This window comes from Heliangelus exortis, chromosome 21 (genome assembly GCF_036169615.1).
Source record: "Heliangelus exortis chromosome 21, bHelExo1.hap1, whole genome shotgun sequence".
NCBI classification, from domain to species: domain Eukaryota; kingdom Metazoa; phylum Chordata; class Aves; order Apodiformes; family Trochilidae; genus Heliangelus; species Heliangelus exortis.
Window position 1 is genome coordinate 10641096 of NC_092442.1, and position 23344 is coordinate 10664439.

The following is a 23344-nucleotide window of genomic DNA, read 5'->3' on the forward strand; positions in this document are numbered from 1 at the left end:
GCTGCAGCTCAGGAGGCACAGCCAGGAGTGGTGGTACCAGGCAGGGCACAGCATCCCAGCCCTGGGACTTTCTCACCACTTCCTGGAAGCAGCTGCTGGGCCGCTGCCTCCTCCCTCGCAGTCTTCCCCCCTGTGGGGCCGGGCATCCCCCCATGTGGGGCCGAGCATCCCGGCAGGAGCCTGCCTGTCCCCTGCAAACCCGCTTCCTGCCCAACCTGTTTGTGGCACTTTGCTCCCAGGGGAGCCACCCTCTGAAATAACAAAGCAGCAGCCGTGCCGTGCCTGTGGCTGGGAGAAACATTAACGAAGGGAGGTGTCCGGGCTTGAGGGGGGAGGGTGGCCGGGCTGGTGCTCGGGAGCCTGGTCGCGGCAGGCACCGTCTGATTGATGCCTGGGGATGACTCCAGGAAGGTGATGGATTTCCTACGGGGGCTGCTGGTGAGTGCTGTTCGGCCGCGGAGGGCCGGGCAGAGCTCTGCTCCATCCTCGGGGGCTCCCGCCTCCTGACGGGTTTCCTTCCTGGGTGTCATTTTCTTTGGAAACCTCTCAGCAGGCACTTGCTGGCTGCGCCGCCGCTGCTGCTCTGGGTGCTCCCGGTCTGCAGATACCCGCTCCCCTGGGTTGGGGTGGTGTGATGGGCTCTATGTGCTCCTGCCCACCCGGCTGTGCACCCGCTGCCCTGCCTGGTGGTGATGGAGAGGAATCCTGTATCTTTCTGTCCGAAGTGCTGGCATGGCACTGTGCATCCCTGCTCACACTGCCAGAGCCGTGTGCTCAGGGGTGAGGACGTGGGAGCAGGAAAGGGGTAGCAAGTGTAACGTTTTGGGTCGAGTATTTGGTGTTTCTGAGGTCGTTATTCAGGATGATAGGCACGGCTGTCCTGATGGAGGTGGCAGTGAAGTGGCAGTGCTGCTCTGCTGGTGCCTCTGGTTGCATCTGAGCAGCAGCTGCTGGCTGTATTTGGAGCAGACAGTCCCAGACACCCAGGGTGGGTGTCACCTCTCCTGCTGGCTGAGCCCACAGCAGGTGACATGGCTTCCTGCCTGCTGCCACAAGCTCTAATTGTCTCCACCACAATTAAAAAAATCTTTGTGTCCCAGCAAAGCTTGACTTTGAATATGGATGGGTCACTGAGGGGCAGAGACTGCTGCTGTCTGCTCCATGAACCCCTGTGCCTGAGCTGCTGGAGCCAGTGGCCCCAGAGCTGCTGTGTGGTTTGGTTCTCTGGGTCTGGCTGCTGGCAGAATGGGACCTGGGAACTGTGTTAATTGACTCAAAGAGCAAACTGAGTCATCAGACCTGAAGATAAACTGGAAGCTAAAACAAGATCAAAATAAGGGAGACCCTTTTGGAAGCTTTGGCCAGAGTTCTGAGCCTGGGGTTTGTTCTTCCTCCTGCAGGTGCAGTAGGTAAAAACAGGGCTTAGTCTAGAGCTAGGAACTCGTCCCAGCTGCTTCTGAGCCCCAGCTGTCCCTGCCTGTGCTGGGAGTGTCTGTCCCCTGTCCCAGCTGCTGTCACTGAGGGCAGACATGGGGGCTGCTCAGGCCTTAAAACTGACCTTTGCTCATTGCATGTATTAAATGAAAATCTCTCTGAGGTTTTCCTTTGGCCTGATTTTCATTTTTTCATCTCCTCATCTGTTTTCTTGTCTCTTGAGAAACTCAGTCTATTGTAAGAGCTCAGCAAACATCACTCCCTCATGCCTTTCTGCTTGGTACCGTGACCCCTCCTGCTCAATATCTCACATCCCTCATTTACAAATGGTTTCACAGCAGAGTTGATGCTAATCCCACTTTCTGCTCTCCCCACCTGGACCCACAGAGCCCACCAAAGCCCCTCCCTCTTCTCAGCTGTGAGCCCCAAGCCCAGGCAGAGAAGTTGGCTGGGAGCAGGTGTGGGCTGGGGGGAGGATGGCGACAGAAGGGACAGAGCTGCAGTTTTGTGTCTGCTGAAAAGCCCATTCTTGGTTTTCTGGGAGTGCCTCACTATATACTGCTATATTTTGAGCAGATGATTTATTTGTCTGTACCTGAGAGCAGGAGAGGCCTGGTGAGGTGGGGGATCATCTGGCTGAGACTCAGTCAATTCCATGCCCAAGGGGTGACCGTGCTAGTGCCTGGTGGGCTGGGGGCTGGTGTCTTCCAGCAGGGCTGTACCCATGCTGGTGGGGCCATGCCCATGCTGGTTGCTCAGGTCAAACCTGCATCTTCTGCATCCAACCATCCTGTCAGGACCGAGGGGAATGGCAGCTGGTGCCTGCCCCAAGGCAGCTCCCAGTGGGAGCAGGTCAGGCTCCTGGCTGCAGAACCATGCTGTGCTCCAGAGGAGCTGCATGGGATTTTAAATTGGAGCCTGGGCCTTGCTAATCTCTTTAGTTTGTTTGGCACAGAGGCCATGAACCAGCCCTGCCAGCACTGGCAGCGTTTCCACAGCCGGGGAAAGGCAGAGCCCAGGTCTCACCACTCACAAAGTGCAGGACCTGGGAGGAGCACTGGCGAGGTCTCGTGTGTATTTATGTGCATGTTTAGATCAATCAGTCTTGACTCATTTGATTTCCAAAGGTGAGTGTTTTGGTGCTGGTCTGTGTTCCTGTGTTCCTGATGCAGTGGGGGCACTCACTTTGGGACGGCCACCAGCCCTAGCAGCCTGGGGTGGCTGTGGGCTCCATCCCTGCCTGGTGGTGGGGCTGAACAGGGCATCTTGAGGGTACAGGTCATTGGTTGTGGATAGGGTCTCCTCTTCCCATCCCTATTGAGGGCTAGCTCACCTCACGTCTGCCTTAATTGCACAGGAGATTTCCTTCTTTTCTTTTTCAGTCTGCAGAATTCTTCGAAATGTTGGAAAAGATGCAGGTGAGCAGCAGCATGCGGGCCAGTAACAGGGGACATCTCCCACCCCAGACTGCTCTGGCAGAGAGGCTGCAAGGACAGGGACCCCCAGCCCCCTACATTTGACGTGCTGGTGGGGCTGTGCCATGGTTTGGGTTGCTGCAGCCCTAGCACCCTGGGAGCCCAGCCTGAGGATTCCCTTTGGGAACCCATCCCGGAGAAATTAGGGTGAAGCTGGAGTGGAAAAGGGGGCAGTTTGTGTCTGGTGCTGTGCAAGCACCCAAAAAATTATAGTCCCAACAGAAACCTCCTTCTGTCATGGTGCTTGTGTCAGAGTGATCTGTGTGTCACAAAATACCCTTGTGGCTTCACCTGTGTTGTTGAAAACATCTTAATTATTTGATCTATTAATTTTGGTCCAAACAGGCACCAAAACTTGAAGAACAGAGGGCTGGAAGCCAAAAACATAAGGTTTGTTTTGTTATATTTTGTTTCTGGTGTGGGTTTTTTCAAGTGTCCCCACTTATCTCAGAGCTCTATTGAGCACTGTCAGAGACAGTTACTTGAAAGACTAAAAAGGATTTAAATTTTATCTAAAAACAAGGCACTAAGTGAATTGTGAAAAAAGAGCACGGTGCCTGTAAATCCCTAATCCAGCTTTATGTCCCAGCCCACGTGTTCCTGTGATGAGCTGTGTGGGGTGCTTGGGCTTTGCCACCAAGCCCGGTGGGGACCAAGAGACAGACAGGGCTGGGCATGTGGGGTTGTGGGCTCTGGGGACAGCTGGTGGGGAGCAGGCAGTCACACGTGGTGTTTCTGTTCCATTTTTCAGGAGGACTACATCCCATACCCCAGCATCGATGAGGTCGGTGCCCCCAACCTCCCCAGACACCTTCCCACCAGTGCTGTGCCAAAAGTGCCCATGAGGGTGGAGCCGGTGGTGATCTAGTTCCTGAGAGGAGCCATGCTAAGCATGTTTCCCTCCCCACTTTGGTGATGCTGCTTCTCCTCTGAGCCCATGTCCCCTTCTAGAAGAGAGAGGAGGTTTCAGAGAGGGGCTGGGGGCTGCTGTGGGAGGGGGCAGTGGGGGGTCAGGACATGGCTGACATCACCCCCTGATGCTGCCTGAGTGCTCTTGGGTGCCTGTCCCTGCAGATCCTGGAAAAGGGCAGCCCGTACCCACTGATCATCCTGCCCCAGTTCGGGGGGTACTGGATTGAGGACCCAGAGAACCTCGGCACGCCCACCTCATCTGACAGCAGCTTCTGTGAGGAGGAGGAGGAGAACCTCAGCCCCAGCACCTATGGCTACAAGCTGGAGTGCAAGGGAGAGGCCAGAGCCTATAGGAAGCATTTCCTGGGGAAGGTGGGTGCCCCTGCCATGGGGGGCAAGCAGCCAGCTGAAAATTGCAAGAAAAAAAAAAAAACTAAAATTGAAGCAAAATGGGCAAGTTTTGCAACTTCCCTCACTGCAAAAAGAGGAGAGAACTGGTGGCTGATCAGGTGTGGCACTGATGTCCATGCACACAGGGCACAGGGTGGGCACAGCAGCTCCTAGCCCACCCCTTTGGTGGGGACCCACAGCTTGACTGAACGTGGGGACACGGCATGGTCACAGCCCTGTAATCCTCTTTCTCCCTCTGAGCAAAGTTGGGAGCAGAGGGTAAAGTCCATGGGCAGAGGGATTAAAGCCCATGAAGAGGGGCGTAGGAGGGAGTTGGGGTGGCAGACAAGTCCCCTGCTCCTGGCTGTTGGTGGCAATGTCCTTGCCATCGGCAAGCTGCCTCCCCTGCTGCTGACCTGCTGTTTTCTATTTTTAGGATCATTTAAATTTTTATTGTACAGCCAGCAGCCTAGGAAATCTGATCCTTTCTATAAAGTGTGAGGAGGCAGATGGCACTGAATATTTAAGGATTATACTCAGGTATGGATTAAAAAAAAAAAAAACAAAAAAAGAGTTTTGTTTAACAAAATATTTTTTCTTTATTCCTGTTTTGTTTCTCCTGTAAATGCTGGAGCAGGTCTGGCAGCTCACTGGCTGTCACACCAGGGGGGCTCGGGCTGGAGTGGGGAGCAGCAGCATTGTCCTTTTGCTGTGACTGCCTGAACCCTGATAATAAACACGAGCCTTTGATCCATTGCTAAACCCACTGAAACTGAGTGTAAAGCTCTCTGTGACACGGGATAATGCCAGTCACATCTCTCCCTATCCCCTGTAAGCTGACAGCACCCAGCACAGCTGAACCCTTGTGTCACTTCCCTCCAAACTATGAATATTTTAAGAGCTGCAGAAATGAGAAGAAAAATGGAGCCTTTGCTTACTAACCAGGCTCAACAAATTCGGCAGCACCTCCTTGCCAGCAGCCGGAGGAGCATCGCCGTGTACTCGCAGGGAGGCTTCACGGGCAGCTCTGCCTTAGGCACTGCCCAACACCTGCTCATTTCTCTTTCTTTGTTAGGTCCAAGGTGAAGACACTGCATGAAAGGATTCCCCTGGCAGGATTTAGCAAGCTTCCCAGTATCCCCCAGATTGCAAAGGTAAAATTCTGGGATAAACTGGGACACCTGCCACAAAGCAGATGCCTTGGACAGCGTTGGGTGGCATTGGGTGACACTGGGTGGTGTTGGCCAGCGTTGGATGAAGATGGACAGCGGTGCCTGGGCTCTCAGGTTCAGGGTTGCTTGGCAGGTGGTGTGTGTGACACTGTGGCAACACTGACTGCTCTTTCCTCCTGCCCCAGGCCTTCTGTGACGATGCCTCTGGGCTGAAGTTTAACCCGGTTCTGTACCCCAAGGTGAGGTAACTTGCCCTGAGCCAGTCACGTATTCATCAGTGAAGGTCAGAATGGTTTCATTCTGCCCTTTTCTGCAAGATCCAAGGGCTGCTTTGACCCACAGCAGGGATGTTTGTACTGCATCTGTCTGGTGCTCTGCCGTTGTACCTGCCCACAAAGGGGATGTGAGCCGTGGTGGCTGCAGGTGCCACATGTGCTCCTGGGCAGCAGGTTAGCCAATGGCCATCTGATGGCACGTGCAGGCCACCATCTCCTATGGTCAGCTGGCCACCAAGGATTGATGTTACTTTGACATTAATCTGTGCTCAGATGGTGGGGAAAGAGGGGAAGGCGACCATCTCTGGGCTGTAAAAGCAGCCTGGATCTTGGTTTGATGCCTTGAGGTTTGTTTGAAACCCAGAGAGGTGGGTCAGGTGGGTCACTACTATGGGTGATGGCAAACATGCCAAGTGGAGCCACGAGTGGGGTTTGCTCCTCTGGATCTCAGGTTTTGAACTACTAAATGGACTAATTTCTATTTTGTTCTACTGCAGGCATCCCAGATGATAGTGTCTTATGATGAACATGAGGTCAACAACACATTCAAGTTCGGTGTGATCTATCAGAAGTTCCGGCAGGTGGGTCCTCCCATGCTGTTCTTGTGTCCCCACTTGCTGGTGCTCTGCCTTTCACAAACACACAGTCAGCCCTGCAGCTGATCCTCTCGTGCGACATGTCATGTTACGAGTGTCCTCACTAATAATGTGTGTCTTGCTGCTCGGATGTTTCCCCAACTCATTTAAAAATGATGTAACTGAAAAAATGCAGTATGCGAAGCATCCCACAGGCTGCTGTAGGGAAAAGGGGATGTGAAAATGGATTTTAGCAGGCATGGTATTTTAATCAGAGATATGTTTAGATGATGGAACAGTTAAGCTTGTCTTGGAGGACTGCAAGCTATGGGGGTATGTGGTTGCTGAAAATGCTGTAATTAGCTGGGGGACTCTGGGTGAGAAGCATGGAGGCAGCCGAGTCCTATAACTCACCAAAGATTATTCTGAGAGGTGCTCTAATTATCTTTACGTATTGCATTTTGCTTTGAATTGAGTAACTCAGGCAAGGCCATAATTAAGGATGAGTTTCTTTCTTGCGAGGCAGTTCTTGCTGGTAGCAAGGTTTGGTTTTCAGAAGATGCTCAGAGCAGGGTGAGATACAGAATGTGCATTCCAAAGGGACCCTTCATGTTAGAGCTACCTGTGCTGTCCCTGATCACTGTGTCCATACCACCTGTAGCGTGACAGAAGAGCAGCACCAGGAGGTCCCCAGGGGCTCAGATCTGTCACGGTGCCTGGTGGCTGCGGGTGATGGTGGCTTTCGTCCCACTCACTCAAGAGTGGGGGTGACAGACACCTGGTAAAAGCCATGGCCAGACCCCCTCCTGGGAGCAGGTAGGGCTGGGTCGCTCCAAGGATGTGCCTCATGTTTTGCAGACCCAAGAGGAGGAGCTGTTTGGCAATAATGAAGAGAGTGCTGCCTTTAAGAACTTCTTAAGTTTTCTGGGAGATACCATAATGCTCCAGGACTTCAAAGGGTAAGTTAAATAAAATAAATTATTTTTTTACAAATACATTTAGTGAGAGACCATGTCTTGTGTAAAAATATCTATCGTGTGAGAACAGGAGTCATCTCGCTCATGAGCGGGATGTACAGAGCTGAGGCAAATATAGCTTTGGCTTGTTTTTCAAACCTGGGGGAGTTTTCCAGAAAAAAAAGCTTCCAAGAGAGAAAAACTTCTTTTCCTGGAGTTTTAAGGGTGTGAGAAAATCTGGGTATGTTCAGCCATGGGTGAAAGGAGCTTGGAATTGGAAGGTGCCCTGTCTGGTGTCACGGACTCAGCCACGGTGTCCCCCAGGGCAGTCACTACCATCACGATGGGCAGACCCTGTGACTGGGGAGGGTTGTAAGGGGCAGGCACGGGCAGCCCACCCCGGCACTGCTCTGCCACACACCCTGAGTTTCAGACTGGGGACCATGACACTTAGTCGCAGCACATGGCACATGGTTTGTTCTTTCCCATGTGCTTGCTACCAGATAAGATAAACAAGCTTGTCTGTTCTGTCACCCTGTCCCCTGACTGACACCAGTGATCTCAGCTAAGCTTTCAATTAATATTTCTTTGTTTCTCCCCACCTTTCCTTTGGTCTCCAGTTTTCGAGGAGGTCTGGATGTCAGCCATGGGCAGACGGGAGCGGAGTCTGTGTACACGGTGTTCAGGGACAGGGAGATAATGTTTCATGTCTCTACAAAGCTGCCTTTTACCGAAGGAGACACACAACAGGTAAGAGAGGAGCTTCCTCATGCAGAAGTGTCTGAGTGGGATGTGCTGGTGCTGCCCAGCCCTGTGTCCCCAGAGGCTTTCCCCACCGCCTGCTTTCCCTCTCCTCTTAGCTCCAGAGGAAGAGGCACATTGGAAATGACATTGTGGCCATCATCTTCCAAGAGGAGAACACTCCATTTGTCCCAGACATGATCGCCTCCAACTTCTTGCATGCCTACATCGTGGTGCAGGTGGAGAACCCCACGGCAGACAACCCAGCCTACAAGGTGAGGAACCAGAACCCACAAGGAATGAGTGTGGAAAGCCGTGCAGGGTTAACCCCTGGGGAAAGCAGGGCTGGGGGGAGGGATGGATGTGCTGGGGCTGCCCCGCTGCACCCTGGGGAATAATGTCTCTCCTGGCTCTGCAGGTGTCTGTCACTGCCCGGGAAGATGTGCCCTCCTTTGGCCCGCCCCTGCCCAGCCCTCCAGTGTTCCAGAAGGTAAGAGCTGAGATGGGAAGCATGTTCCAAGCCATAAAAAATCTAGATATGTGTGTCTAAGATGTTTCTATGCACGCCTGCTTTGGGAAAAATGTCACTTTTGAAACTTCTGTGTGTTTAATATGATTTGTAGTGTGGCCCATGGGGTTTATGGCGGGGTGGGCATGGGGTAACCCATGCAAGGCTCTGCTCCTGGGGCACCCATGTCAGTAAGGAGGTGATGGCCCCACACCCCCTCATCCTGTGTGGGGGTTCCACCAATGCTTCCGTATCTGGAGGGGGCTACAGGGTGCTGTGAGCTCAGGTTTTGGGTCAGTGAAGCTCCAAGACAAGCAATATGCAGAGTTGTATGATAGTGGATGTTTTTCACCTTGGTTCTCCCACAGGGCCCCGAGTTCCGGGAGTTCCTGCTGACCAAGCTCATCAATGCTGAGAACGCCTGCTGCAAGTCTGACAAATTTGCGAAGCTGGAGGTAACACTGCACACCCATCCCTGCCTGGGGGGGTAACCGGCTGCTGCCCCCTCCCACGGCATCCCTGGTGAGGCCTTTCTTGCCCTCCAGGACCGCACCCGAGCAGCCTTGTTGGACAACCTGCACGATGAGCTCCACGGGCACACGCAGACCATGCTGGGGCTGGGGCCTGAGGAGGACAAGCTGGAGAACGGGGGTCATGGAGGCTTTCTGGAGTCTTTCAAGGTAATCGCCAGCCCTGGCCAACAGCAGAGTTTGAGCTGGCATAGCACATTGTAGTGGCAGGGGTGGGTGGTCCATGCTGGGGGATGAGAGGAGCTCCTGAGAGCAGAGCAATGGAAGGAGGTAGGAGCTCACCACCACCGGTGTGCACCCAAGCAGGTCCCAGCTCAAGCAGGAACAGGTGACAAGGTTGTGATGTTGCCAGATGTCATCACCTGGAGACATGTAGAAGTGGAGCTGCTAAGCAGTCCTGGGTCACAGTGTTCAGGGCATGAGGCGGTGATGCTAAATAACCCTCTTGGCATGTGCCAGAAGGCAGACTGTGCTCTCCTGGCCCTGCAGGGGGTGCCGGGGCCGGCGGTGGGCTCCATGCTCCGGGCTGGGCTGTGTCTACCCCGCCGATTCGGGGCCGCATTGCTGGGCTGTGTCCTGGCCTACGGACTGCACCACGCGTTGTCTGGAGAGAGGAGGTGGTGACAGCATCCCCGTCCCCACCGTTCCCCTGTGCCCTTTCTCCCTGGCCCTGTGGTGCTGGAGCAGCTGCTCTGAGGGCAGCAGAGCCTGCAGGGCTCTGGTGAGCAGGAGGTGCCTTCACCTCCCGCCCTGGCAACCCCCAGGAGGGTGCGGAGTCTGCGGGGCTCCATGGCCTGCAGGGCACCAGCCACTGACTGCCATTTGCAAACGTTGTCACTTTTGTATGAGTTGCTGGCCCTAATAAATGAGGTCTGATGGAGTCTTGCTTGGTTTTTGTTCCTGGATTGGCTGGAGGGGACAGTGAGGGGCTGTTGCGGTGGTCGTGGTCCCCATCAGAAGCTGGGACTTGGTGAGAGCTTGGGGCTGCAGCTCCTGCTCCCCCAGACAGGGACAGGGGCAGGGCTGCCCTTGGCTCAGTGTTCCTGGAGCCAGCAGTAATCTGGTCCTGGGTGGCTTGTCCCCTCCAAATGCTCTTTCCTTTGAGATGGCCTCAGGAGGCTGGAGGAGAAGAGACTTGGCCATGGTGCAGCACATGGTATGGCAGCAATTCCAAAGGAAGAGCTGGAAAAAGAAACTTCCTTGTAGCAGGCACACTGGGATCGCAGTCTTGTTCGGGCTCCTGTTGCTATGGAGACTACAGTAATTAAAAGATTAGTATAGGCTTTTTTTTTAACTTGTGCATTTCACTGCTGCTTTTCATAATGCGTGCCAGACTTTCAAAAGATCTCATGGTTGTATTGTAAGCACTCGGGACAACAACTGACTTTAAAAATAGCTCAGGTCCTGTGTGAGCACTCAGAAGAGTGTTGGGATCTGTGGCAGATTTCTGCTGCAGTGTGCACAACTCTGCTGGCCTCACACAATGCCACTGCTGCTCTCAGAGCTGGCCCAGTGATGGCTGGGGTTACTGGTGGGACTGCTGGTGGTGTGTGCCAGCTCTTGAGGCAAGGACCAGGCAGGGCATGGCCCAGGGGGAGCCTGGGGCTGGGCGTGTGCTGCATGGGGTGGTGATGACCTGCTGTGCCCTGTCCCCTCTGGTTGCAGAGAGCCATCCGGGTGCGCAGCCACTCCATGGAGACAATGGTGGGCAGCCAGAAGAAGCACCATGGTGGCAGCATCCCAGGCAGCCTCAGTGGGGGCATCGTGCACAACACTAGCGAGGTGACCAAGACCACCTTCTCGGTGAGTGCAGCCACATGTTCCCATGTTCTGCTGTCCCTTTCTCCCACCCCAGCCTGGCAGGGCACTGTGCTTCATTGGCATGGTCTGGCAGTTCCCTGTTCAGGCAATGAGTGTACAGGCAAGGAGAAGGTTTGATTTTGAGTGCTGTGTTCAGGCTGGGTTTGCTTAGTGGAAGACCCAAAGATTAGCTTCCTGGGGTTTTCTGCCCTAAAGTACAAAGAATATATAAAGGAAATTCTGGCATTACATGTTTTCTGCATGCACAGGCTGAGAGCTGCAGGCAACATAATTCCTTATAGGATGTTTAGTCTTACAGGCTTCTAGGAAGGAGCTTTGCTCTTCAGCCTGGGCTGTTCTGTGCTTTCAGCCCCCTGTTCCAGCAGCTGCTGCCAAGAACCAGTCCAGGAGCCCCATCAAGCGCCGCTCGGGGCTGTTCCCCCGCCTGCACACAAGCTCTGAGAGCCAGGTGGAGAACAGGACAAGGTGGTGAGTCAGACTGGTAACTTGGATTAAAACCCCTTTTGTGTGTTCAACATTAGAGAACTGTTGGTGGGTGCTGGAGGCTGTTCCTGGGGCACTCCCTCCCCTTCCCACACAAGACAGCAAGGAGAGCTGCTTTTGCTGTGTTTGAGGATGGTGTCTTGGATCCCTTCACTCTGTTTTAAATCAAAGTAGTGGTATCCAGAGACCATCTGTACTCTTACAGTGTAGCATGTGGTGTTGGGGAGTATAATTTGACCATCCTGTTTAAGTTTCTTGTATAACTTGTGCAACTTGTCCCTTTTTGCCCTCAGTGACAGTGTTTCTGGAGCTCAGAAGACACCAGATGTGGGACATTCTTCTCAGGAGATGAAATCTGAAACCTCATCCAACCCCAGCTCCCCTGAAATATGCCCCAACAAAGACAGGTGAACCAGCAGGAGACCACTCCTCCTCTAACCACAGTTCAAGTGACACCACAGCTGACAGACCATCAGGAAATTTGTCAAACTAAAGTTTTACTATAAATAAGTTTGATATTAAGGGATGAAAAAAGGATTCTGGTGATTCATGAGCACAGGTTTGAAAATAGCCATGTTTAGAAAGAGGAAGAAGAGCCAAGAGCAGTATTTGGCAGAAGTTGTCCAAACAAGGGAGCTAGGGATGCCAGTGGTGGTTCTCCCTCCCTGCACGGGCAGTCCACCTGCTCCAGACTTTCTGCTGGTAGCACCCACCAGCTGCTTTGTCCCATGCCCTTGGAGATGGTGGCTCTCAGCAGCACCCGGGTTTGCCCCTGTGGCAGCTGCTTTGCTCCAGGGCTGTGCGGGAGGGTCTGTCCCCACTGTCACAGCCTGAGGGCTTCCTGAGTGACAACCGCCTGTCCTCTGTTTTGTTTCTCCTTTCCTAGGACGTTCATTAAGCTGAAAGAGAATGGGAGGTCAAACATCTCCCGGTCCTCCTCAAGCACCAGCAGCTTCAGCAGCACAGCGGGGGAGAGCGAGACCCTGGAGGAATATGACAGCGTGGTAGGCACCGAACCGCCCGGGCCGGGACCCTGCGGCCCTGCTCGCCCCCCGGGCAGGGATGGGGCTGGGGGAGGTGTCCGCAGTGAGCCAGCCGTGCCTGCTCTCTCCCGCTGCAGGGCAGCCAGCCGTCCACCGCCTCGCCCTTCAAGCAGGACGTCTTTATCTACGGCGCTTCGCCAGGCAGCGAGAGCCCGAGCGTGGGGGCTGCGGCCACCCCCGTGATCATGAGCAGGAGCCCCACAGGTGGGTGACGGGAAGCACCGCCTCTGCCTCGGCTGCTGGAGCCCCTGGAAGCTCCCGGGGTCCCATTGTGGTGGGTGGGGATGGGGTCTGGGATAGAGGAGTCCCCTCTCCGTCATTGACGCGGCTGCGGGTGGGTGCTGAAGGTGATGGGATGGAGAAGCGGCCGCGCTGGCCTTGGCGGGACAGACATCCCACGGGCTGCTCCTCCCGAAACCCCCCTCCTGACGGGGCTGATCTGTAGAGACAGCCCCATGGGCCTGTCTTCTGTATTTTCACGGGGAATTTGTTTCCCTTCTAAATTAGAGCGCAGAGGTGGCTTTTGCTGCGGCTTTGTTTCCTCCCTCCCCCTGGCAGGCATGTGCAGTAGTCGTGGAAACTCGCTGTCTCCAGGGACTGAGCCATGACTCACCAATTATTTAATAAACAAGCAGCTTCCCCCGGTCTTGGGTACATCGCCCCTGCTGCTAACTCACTCTGCCGCCGACTCCATCCGTTTCAGTCGGGCGATTTGCAACACGAGCTGCAGTTCAGCAGGGGTAAAACTGGCAGCAAGGGGCTCTTTGGTGGTGCGTCGTGCGGTGATGGTGCGCTGGGGGATGTCTGCAGCCCCGTGCCCACATATTACCCCAGCTGAGTTCCTCAGGCAGCACCGTGGGCCAAATACCAACAGGATGGATCAGCCGGGGGGGGGGCACAAGCCCACCCCGAGCAGCTCCATACTCGGGTGCAGTGGGGGGGGATTCAGAGAGCAGTCTGGCAGCCTTGCTTTTTCTATCTCAGCACCCCACAGGTCCTCCTCCTTGCTTCATTAGTGATTTTCTGAACTATTAAAGCAGCCCTTTTTAATGTTTAAAGTTTATTTTGTATCTTTCCTGCCAAGAACATGGAAATCCACCCATACATTATATGGATCAGTCATTTCTTTTAGCCTTTTCAGTGGCATTTCCAGTAGAAAGACTCTGAAATGTAATTAAGTCTCAATTTGCTCCATCAAAAGCATTTAATGTACAGATTTTGCCAAACATTCAGCCAAGCTAGACTAAATATTGGTGGTGCTCATGACAGACTATTGAAGTGCCTGGCTGGCGAGCTGCAGTCAACCCTACAGTTTCTGCAAATATTTTTGTTTGAAGGTTATTATTTTTCTTCTTTGCTTTTCCCCTCTTCAGCAGATACAAAGAACAGAAACTCTCCCAGGTCGAACCTGAAGTTTCGCTTTGACAAGCTCAGCCACAGCAGCTCCAGCTCGGTAGGTGCTGCCCAGCTTTTGGGGGGCAGTCAGGTAGGGGAAGGGGTTTTATTGCTTCTTGTGCCTTTCTGTGCAACTCAACTCATGCTCTGTTCCTCCTGTAGAGCCACTAGCAGGACGAAGAGGTCACCAACGTGTGGGAGGTGAGTGTGAGAGGCAGTGGGGCAGAATGGATTGTCAGTGTGCTCTGAGCCAAGTGTGTGTTCTCCAGACACTGCAGAAGTGCCAGTGTCCTTCCACAGCCTCCCACAGCTTCATCCTTTCCTTCTTTGCAGAGAATTTTTGTTTCAGCAAAGGGAAGACTCGCCAACATCCTGTGGGAAGCTGCAGGGTGGGCTGTGTGGTGCCGTCCCCTCCCAGCTGCACCCCTGTGGCAGGAAGCAGCTCTCACCTCGCCTGCACCCCTGGCCCGAGGGGACGTGCCAGCTTCCCATCAGGTGACCCTCACCCAAGTCCTCCCTCTGCTCCACGGCAGGAGACATGTCCCTGGCTGCCTGGCACACACGTGGCCAAGGGCCACATCTTCTCCTTGTCACTGCAACTGTGTCACCTTCTGCCTGCTGCCCCTTTGTGGGTGCCATCCATCCCCCCCTCCCTGCTGGGCTGTGGCCCCCTCGGGCAGAGGGAGCAGGACGGCCCCCTCACTGTTCAGGTGCCTCCATGCTTTATTTGTAACTATCAGTGGGGAAATGGGGTTATTGTTTGGGTTTTGGAAAAGCAAAATTAGGTGTTTGCTTCATCCCCAGGAAGTTCCCTGCCCCATCGTTGGTTGTTGATCCCCTCTGGGCAGGGACAATGGGGAAAAGTCCTCCCTGGACTGCCTGGGAGGATTTGGGGGCTGCAGCAGCTCCCAAGCTCCCCCTCGGTGTCCCCCCACAGCTCCCTGCCTACATGACAAAACTTTTGGGGCAGATGCAGCCTTTCACTCCATCCTTACTCTCTCCTTACTCAGTTTCTGGCACAGAGGAGGGTGTGTGAACCAGCCCTGGAGGAGCCGAGCCAGTCACCAGCGCAGCTTGAGAAATGGTTTATTCAGCCTCCCCACTATTCCCTGCCTGGAACCCTGAGCACAGGCCTGGGAAGGAATAACCAAAGCTAAAGCTGTAGTAGATCTAAACACTGGAGCTGGTGCTCATGGTGCATTCACCTGGTGGCTCTGCTTTATCCTCTGGGCTGGATCGCCAGGCAAGCCAATGTCTCAAACTCCGTGGGTCTGGGTGGTGTTGGGCTGCTCCAGCCCTTACAGAATCTGTCCCTCTGCTTTTGAATGTGCTTTTGTTTGTCTTGAAGGATGAAGATTATGAATTCTGTAAGGCTGACTCCCCTCTAAATCCCTTTTCTAAAAAAATACCTCTTTTGACATGCCAAGAAATCCTTCTGCTCTTTCATGGATCTTTGTCCAAAGTTTACTGAAGTCTGTCTATGAATTTCACATTTCTCATAGGTTTCCCATGTCAGTTTTTGAAAGCTGCACCACAAAACTGCAGAGATGCTCCCCCCTTAGCGCCACCTGGGACCTTTGCAAATTCCCCCATGGCATAAGGTTCTCAATCTCTAGTGAAGGCAGTTCTCTGAGCTCGTGATTCCTCGTGGACTCGGAGTGCCAAAGCTCACCTTGCCCAGCTGGAGCTGCCAGGGGCACAGCTGGAGCTGGTAGCCACTTTTAGGCACCACTTGGTGCAGCCACAGGGGTCCAGGACCTGTCTGGGGCTGCAGCTGCTGCCAGGATGCTCCTCTTGGTGGGGGCAAGGGCTTGTAGAAGCAAACCACCCTTTGCCCTGCTCCTGCTGCCTCCCCCTAGTGCAGGGCAAAGCCAAACCTAAAGCTCTGCTCCATGGGGTCCACATGGCACCCACAGCCTGACCACCAGCTCTAGGTGGGTACTCCTGCTCAGAAGGTCATTATCCATTTGGAAAGAAAAGACAGTAGCCCCAACAGGAGAGGAATGGCATTAAAGGAGGAAAACTTGTTGAGGACGAGGCAGAGAACAATTTCACAGGCACTAATTCCCCAGTGTAGGACCAGTGAATACCAGTAACCACCACTGAGGACACTCCCTCTTGCTTTCAGTGAGTTGTATTTACACAGAGTTTAAATTGTGAGGTTTTCTTTGGGAGAGGCAAAGCACCATGTGCGCAGCCAGTCCCCAGCTCGCTCTTGATGTCTCAGGTTCCCCTTACTTTGCTGTTCAGCACTTCTGTCTGATGATGCTTTAGTAGCACTTTGAAACCCACCTCTGGTTCTTCCTCCTAAAAGCTTTTGGTCTGGTTTTCTTACGCCATGCAGATAAACACTGACCAGTGCAATGACTTACCTTGAGGGTCTGTTCTTGGTTTTGCTTTTTGCCTCTGAGAAGTTGCTTGATTCTGTAGACGTCATTCGCATGAGTGTTGATCTCCATGAGATCTTTCAGCAGATGGTGCAGTGGCTACTGTTAGCAGGTTTGGTTGTTTTGGGTTTTTTCATTTTTGGGTTTGGTTGTTGTTTTACTTGAAACTGTGACTGTCCTTTTTGATCTGGATTAGTTTGTAGAATTATTGGAATGGGATTAACAGGACAATGTGAAGCTCCAGGGAGAAAGTGCTTTGGACTTGTCTTTCCCAGCTCCTGCCTGCTGGCTCCAGTGCAGTTCCTGCCTGGGAATGCCTGGCATGCTTCCTCCAGCCCCCACAGTGTCCCCTGGAAGTGCTGGGGACTGACCAACCATCATGTTAAACTGCAGAGGCTTTTGCACTCCAGCAGCAGGTAAAGGGGTTCCTGTATATTTACAGACTGCAAAATGGCCTGTGCTTGGAAGCAGCACACACATATATACATATATAAAATGGATTTATATAGATGTGTGTGTGTGTATAAAAGAAAGGATCCTTAACTGACACTAAAAGGACTGGGCAGTACATTTTCCTTTCTGATCCCCACCTTCTACATGCACACAATTTCTACTGCTCTCAGAAGAGACTTTGCTCAGGGAGCAGAAGGGCTCCAAAAGGTGGCTGGGGGAGATTGGGGCAGCTCTGACTGCCTGGGGGGGCCTCTCCTATGGCAGGGGATTCCTCCCCTTCTCACTGGGGTCCTGGTCCCTTGCTTGCTCCTTCTGCAGGCTTCAAGCACACAGCAGAACAGGGACACAGAAGTGCAGAGCTCTGCTTCTACAGGCTTTTGTTCAGGAAAGCACTTAGGTACTGGCATCCTCTGGAACTCCCACTGAGTCAAGTACAGGTTTACACTTAAGCACAATGTGAAAGTGTTGGTTTTTTTGTTTTTTTTTTGTGTGCGTGTGCTTTTTTTCCTCCCCCTCCCTTCATTCTGAGCAGGAAGCAGGGATCCCAAACACAAACTCAGTTTCTTTACAGTGTTTTCAGGGTCTTTAGAAATGGCAGGTGAAGGGGCCAGGATACATTGCTGGCATGAGTGGACTTATAAACCAGGGCTGAGTTTTCCCAGCTGCCTTTGGCTTGGCTGTGAGAAGTGCTTAGCACTGGTAAATGCATTTGGCCAGAGCTCAGCACCTCTGCAGGTCCCACCTTGCATGTTGCTTTGTAATATTCCAGCTCCTGTTCCCCTCGAGCTGGCAGGGTCCATCATTTCCCCCATCCCACAGCATGCTTTCATTATGATTTAAATGAATGTAGCACTGCACATATCCTGCAAAGGGAAATGCTGAAGCTATATCATTAGAATGTGAAGAGAGTTTATAGAGTGAAGATAAATCTTGAAGAAATGTATCTGACAAAGTTTATTTTTTATGTAGAGAGGCAGTGCTTTGTAGTTGCTGGTGGCCTATGTCTGTTGTAAATAATGTACATTTAATTTATTGCTATGGTAGCAGATTGTATTTGTTATGTATAAAACTAAAGGTTCACAAATGTATATTTTGTTGCTTAAATGTGTCTTTGCAAAATTCACAATAAATAACATATTTTGTGTCCATATGTGTACTACATTATGTATGTCCATAAAGCCAAGACTGAGGTCTTGGGGAACAGGCAAGGATCTTTTTTACAGCCCTGCAAAAGGGCTGAGCCACTCCTGGGGGGGATCTGGGTGAGCTCAGGAGAGCCACAGCATGAGGGGCTCAGAGAGCAAGTGGGTGGAAATCAGGACATCTTTGCTGATGCTCCCAACCGTGTACACAGAGCTGTGTTGGAACTGAATTAGTGCCCCATAAAGCTCTGCATAAACTGGTCCCTGCCAGCAGCCGGCCCCCGTGTGGCAAATGAAATGAACAGGCAGCAATTCAGCAATTCAGTTTGTGTAAACCAGCTCAGTTTACCTTGGTCTCCCCAGCTCCTCAGGCACCTTTCAAATCCCTCTCATTTCCCAGATCTCTTCCTCCCAGGACACTTAGAACAAGCTGGTATTGTTTGGAGGTAGCTTTCTCGTACGTTTTCCCCACAGCCCAGGCTGAGTGAAGCACAAAGCTATTAACATTTTTTTTAACATTTTGTGATGAGCGGAACAAACCTGTTAATTTGTACCTGTGAGACTAAAATACTCACCTTTGTCAGGAAAAAAATTCCCTGGAACGGGGCTTGGGCAGTGCTCGAGCTGCTGCTTTCCACCAGGAATGGCTGATGAAGAATGAAACTAGCCCTAAAAAAGTTCCATTTCTCTGATCAAATCTTTATTGGTGTAAAAATTATTCTTGGTTATCAAACAAAAAACTCTACTGCCTCGGCAGGGCTCTGCACTGGAGCAGGGAAAAGAGAAAGAAAGAGATGGTGGCTAAAGGAGGCAGCATGAGTCTCACTTCTCTGGTGGGGGTCTGCAAGCTCAGGTGATTGACCCAGCATGTGTACTTCTGGCCCTTGTCCCTCAGGGATCCTCTGAGCAGGAGGTACCAGGAGGAGCTGTAGGTGCCAGTGCTGATCTGCTGGTGGCTTCTGGACAGAACGTTCTTCATGACACCAGGGACCTTCCAGGAGGCCTTCAGCTTCTGGAGCAACTCTGCCCGGATACCAGTGACAGGAAGGTAACACTGATGGTGACAGTGGGTTTTCCTGGTGAGTGAAAATACATCACACTGCTAAGCCTCTCAGCTCATATATTCTGTCTCCATCATTAAACAAAACCAAACACAGTTTTATACATAGCCGAGCACCCCTCCTGTCAGTCTTAAATAATTAAAAACCCACAACGCCCCAAGCCCACGCTACTGAGAGGTTTAAAAAGTTAAGCTTTAAAATTAAATAGCATGAGACAGTGTTGTCAGTTAAACAAGCAGCTGAGACATCTTAAAGCTACCAAAATCTTCTCTAGAGCCAGCAGATGGCAAAGCTAGGAATTAAGGGATGAATATTCCAGCCAGAATTTGGAAAGTTGCCCGAAGAATCAGGACTCTAAAACTTGGTGAGAAGGAAACTCAAATTCTCCACACAACTGGAAAACAACTCAAAACAAACTTTTCAGCCAGAATAGCTTTGTTCAGTCTGAGAGTTTAAACAAACCGTGAGTGTTGTGGAAACAACCACTTAAATCCAGATTTCAGAGGATTTGGCGGATAGTAATTGAGCTAAACTGTTCATTTTTATAGCTGAAATGGACCAAATCCTTAAATTATGTGCTTGACAGTGCTAAGCTCCTGGAACCCGTACTCAGAGGTGAAATTCAAACCTGAATATTGCAGCTCTTCTCCCCAAAAGGTCTCTGAGCCCTGACTGGTCTCTGGCTTGGAGCTATTTAATTTATAGATTTACAGATAGTTATAGACTGTTACGTTTTCTGGACAGGAAGCTCCTCTAGTTTTAGCTGAAGAACTTGCTTCAGCTCAGACCTAGAATATTTAAGACACTCGCCATAATTTATTCCAGCAATAGTTGCAATTATAGTATGCTGTGTATACAATTTTACAGCTCAGTCTCATTCCATATAATTTTGAACTGGAGATGCTCCAATCAGGACCTCATTTTCTAGGCTCTGTCTATAGACATAGAGATGATGAATGGCACTTTGAAGCTTTGCTGCTTTTTCTTTTCTTATGAACTATGGAGAATCCAATCAAGCATCAATCTAGGCATAAGAGGAAAATATAAATAATCATTACAGCATTTATCTCTTGGTGTTTATTACTATATTACTTACTGAATTAAGATACTTTTCTTTGGACATGCAACTATCTATAGGCTTAAGTGATTTTCTTACCTGGGAGTGATTTTTCTCACTGTGTGTTTTATAAGGCATAAGCTGTTTGCTTGAGACTTTAATTCTTTCAGTTCCAGCTCTCCCTTGATGTTACAGTGCAGCTGATCCCTAACATCAGCCTGGAACACTCCTCCAAACATGGGAATCCCCCCTACTCAGCCACCTAACAGACAAATCTCATCTAACCGTGCACTTTGAAGTCTCTGGTACAGCAGACTCAGAGCAGCTGTAAGTGATACTGCTTGATGCCACACTGAGGCACTCGATGCAAGTGTTCCCAGGTAAGTGTGACAATGCACATCAGGAACACAGTGAATAACTTACCTCTTTCCTTGGTAGTCTTTCCCAGGCGGAGATCGCTTCCCTTGTAATTGCCCCAGTTCTACAGATGCTCACTTCGCTGAAAACTTAAATCTTTACATGTTTCTTGAAACCCAGGCCACAGAACTAAGAGCAGAGCACTCAGACGGCTTTTGCAAATGAATTTTATGGCTGCATAAAGCCTGAGCTGGGAAAGCTGGGTCACTCCAGCCCTGATTAAAAGTGGTTAGATGTTTTAAGGCTGTTCTGAATCATCTTTAGGGCTTATCGGATCTGGCAGGAAAGTGTGGTACATCTATTAGGGAGGCTGATAAGACCTTGTCTGTCTTTTTAATGAAAGTCTGTACATAGCACATAATCATGCTGAACAGTACTCATTGGAAAACCTCCTAAATGTAACTCATCAAGTAATTTTCTAGCCACTCTTGGAAAGTAGAATGAAGAATGAAATCACAGAATAGTCTGGGCCAGAAGGGACCTTTAAAAGTCATCTCCTCCAGCCCCCTGGCCCCTCAAGCCTCCAGCAGGGACAGCTTTCTCATTAACCCAGGTCACCCAAAGCCTGGTCCAAGCTGTGTTTGACCACTGCCAATACTGGGGTATCCCAGCATTGCTGCTGGCCACAGCTCCAGCTCTGATGGATGGCTTTGTGCAGCTTAGGAAGAAAAAAAGGTTTGTTCTTAATATTTAAATCTGGAACTAAGGACAAGAAAATCCAACTTAGGGATTTTTGTATTTAATGCCTGTGTAGCCTTGATACAATATGAAAAAACCCACTATTGATGGCAAATGTTTCCAGTAGTTATTGTACCTGCTGCTGGATAGAGTCAGCCATTTGAGGATGAAGTGTGGTTCCCCAGGCACAGGCAGGGTGCTGTGCAGTCGATCTAATGGAACTGGAAATCACTTCAAACCTTTCCCTGGGGAGAGACTCAGGATGACACTGAGAAGGAAAACAGCTCTCCCTGCTCACATACTTTAATTGCAGTCCCCTGAATTTATTTAACAAGTGGTTTTGATATTTATAGCCAGATTTATACTTCAATTCGATATTTTTTTTTTTAATAATAATGGATGTTTATTTCTCTCATCCATTACATGACATCCCAAGGCTGTATGAATTTATGGAAAACACAAAGTGAAGCTGATGTACTTTCTCTGTAAAATTAGGAGGTTTTGGCACATGTGGGTGTCTTCAGCTCACAACTCAATATGCTGTTGAGCTACTGAAAATGTAAATCTTTCAGTATTTAATTTCGGTAGTGACTGTGTTCCCACGTGGGTGGGGAAGAATTTTCCAGTTCGTTCGTTGGAGCTCCTGAAACTCAGAGGTTTCCTCTTCTGTACAGAAGGCGGCACTGGAAACTCAGGAATGGCAGCACAACCTTTTACAGAACAGTCTGCATGAGAATAAGGTCCTGTCAGAGAGTTATTCTCTCCACAATATAGAGCATTCTCTCTTTCCCAGTTACTAAGGGTTCCGTTCAGCCCCTGGTAGAGGATTAATTCACAGGGTGACTTGTGACTGGGGAGAGGGTTCCCGAGGCGTGCAGCATGTGCTCTGGTCCCACCCCAAGCAGCAGCAGCCGTGTCCGCCTGTGTCGTGTTGGGGTTTTCCAGCCTGTACTTACAGAGCTCTTGAACATGCTGCAAAGGCTAGTGGAAGTTATCCCAAAACATACTAAAAATATGTCTGAGTTCTGCAGATTAATTAGTATCTAATAGAAACTGTCACAGCCCAAAAGTTGAGGCTAACGAGGATGATGCAGAAGGGACAGCAGCTCACTGTGCTGCTGATGGCTTTGCAGAAGCAACATTGGAGTGGTAATTTGCTGTCTCTCTTGCCATGCATTAATTGTCTTTGTCTTGCTTTTCATAGGCATCATACTTCCAAGGTACAAGATAGGGCTCCTTCTGCAGAAAGCTCCTACCAAACAAGAAATGACAACAGTGAGCAGGTTCAGCAATGCAAGAGAGAGTGGCTTTCTCCTGATTATTTTGCTGGATAACAAGAGACATTGGAAAGCATATTTAGCTGTAGACTTTTTCAGCTGTATTAACTGAAGTGAGGTTTCCACTGCTGTAACCCAGCATGGTTCAGTTACTGAGCAGGGCTGCTTTCAGATGACTTGATGTGGAGTTTGGTGCCATATGCATTTGGTGCTGTATGTCATTTTTGCTGTCTCTGCTGTTTCAGAAAGGGGTGTGGGTGGGGTCTGTCGAGAGGCCTGAGGCCAGGCAGCAAAGGGGGTTTGGGAACGGCATGCCTGGGGACTTTCTGCTGGTGTCATTAGCTGAAGGACAAATACCCTTGACTTTAAAATGGAATCAGGTCTTCAAATCAGTCTGTAACATGGATAGTGACTTCCCTAATTACCAAGGAAGATTCTGTTGCTGCCCCTTGGTTCAGAAATGGCTTTCAACTGTTTCTTCTAGATGAATAATTGAGAAAGTTTTTCCCCAACTGCCTCATTTCCTGCACTCATTCTGACCATACCCAGCAGTTTCTAGGAAAGCTCCTGCTTCTTCCCTGCTGTCATCATGGAGACAATCCTCTCAATGCATATTCCCCCTTTTTCATTGCAGAAGGACAACATGAAGGAGTAATTCCTGCTCTCCTGCCCACAGCTGGAGACCGCCACAGCCACTGCCAAAGCACTTCATGGATTTCTCTGCCATGCCTAAGGCACCAGAAGTGCCTTAAGTGGTGCTGTAGTTCCTCCCTTAGCATGCACTGTATTAAAATAAGGTATTTAGAGCTACTTTTAAGAGGTTTAGAGTTTATTTTGTAAAGCAGGAGAAGCAGTTTGTTCAGATGTCTTCTTTCTTACCTTGATTTGCTATTTGAGTGCTTAGGGATAGGAGACAGCAATGAAGACGAAAGCTATAAAAAGGAAAGGGGAGGAATGAAAAAGGGAAATAGAAAACACTTGCCAAAAGCTGCAGCTTCCATGATCTGCCTTAGAAAATGCAGCTGCTGGGCAAAGAGCAGAGGGGAATACCTCTGTCACCAGTTACCCTGGGGGCTACGAATACTAAAGGCCTGAAGAAATTATTTTGAAAAGCTGATTTGCTTGCAACAGAGGGCGGAGATTTTTATTCCTGCATTTAACT

General features: G+C 50.7%; 1 protein-coding gene and 1 long non-coding RNA gene across 12 annotated transcripts in view; one reads left to right on the forward strand and one right to left on the reverse strand.

Moving 5' to 3' along the window:
• Positions 1–17698, forward strand: part of RAP1GAP2 (RAP1 GTPase activating protein 2) — a 47597-nt gene extending 29899 nt beyond the window's left edge. For 8 of the 11 annotated variants that reach the window (XM_071764979.1, XM_071764970.1, XM_071764972.1 and 5 more), the window contains 22 exons: positions 2817–2852; positions 3255–3299; positions 3661–3693; positions 3984–4193; positions 4648–4751; positions 5287–5365; positions 5569–5622; positions 6156–6239; positions 7092–7192; positions 7810–7939; positions 8050–8205; positions 8349–8420; positions 8807–8893; positions 8984–9118; positions 10634–10771; positions 11139–11257; positions 11566–11679; positions 12159–12276; positions 12393–12519; positions 13689–13768; positions 13873–13911; positions 14044–14159. In XM_071764979.1, coding sequence (XP_071621080.1) covers positions 2817–2852; positions 3255–3299; positions 3661–3693; positions 3984–4193; positions 4648–4751; positions 5287–5365; positions 5569–5622; positions 6156–6239; positions 7092–7192; positions 7810–7939; positions 8050–8205; positions 8349–8420; positions 8807–8893; positions 8984–9118; positions 10634–10771; positions 11139–11257; positions 11566–11679; positions 12159–12276; positions 12393–12519; positions 13689–13768; positions 13873–13881 — 2031 coding nt within the window. In that variant the 3' untranslated portion in view covers positions 13882–13911; positions 14044–14159. Of the gene's footprint in view, positions 1–326; positions 439–2816; positions 2853–3254; positions 3300–3660; positions 3694–3983; positions 4194–4647; positions 4752–5286; positions 5366–5568; positions 5623–6155; positions 6240–7091; positions 7193–7809; positions 7940–8049; positions 8206–8348; positions 8421–8806; positions 8894–8983; positions 9119–9457; positions 9724–10633; positions 10772–11138; positions 11258–11565; positions 11680–12158; positions 12277–12392; positions 12520–13688; positions 13769–13872; positions 13912–14043 lie in introns of those variants that run through there. The other 3 variants (XM_071764976.1, XM_071764971.1, XM_071764977.1) reach the window with 3 other exon arrangements.
• Positions 17699–18370: 672 nt separating this feature from the next.
• Positions 18371–23344, reverse strand: part of LOC139805960 (uncharacterized) — a 163820-nt gene continuing 158846 nt past the window's right edge. Inside the window, exons 5-6 of the long non-coding RNA XR_011730063.1 lie at positions 19564–19777; positions 18371–18768 (exon numbers count right to left, since the gene is read on the reverse strand). This is a non-coding gene — a long non-coding RNA (uncharacterized lncRNA). The remainder of the gene's footprint in view (positions 18769–19563; positions 19778–23344) is intronic.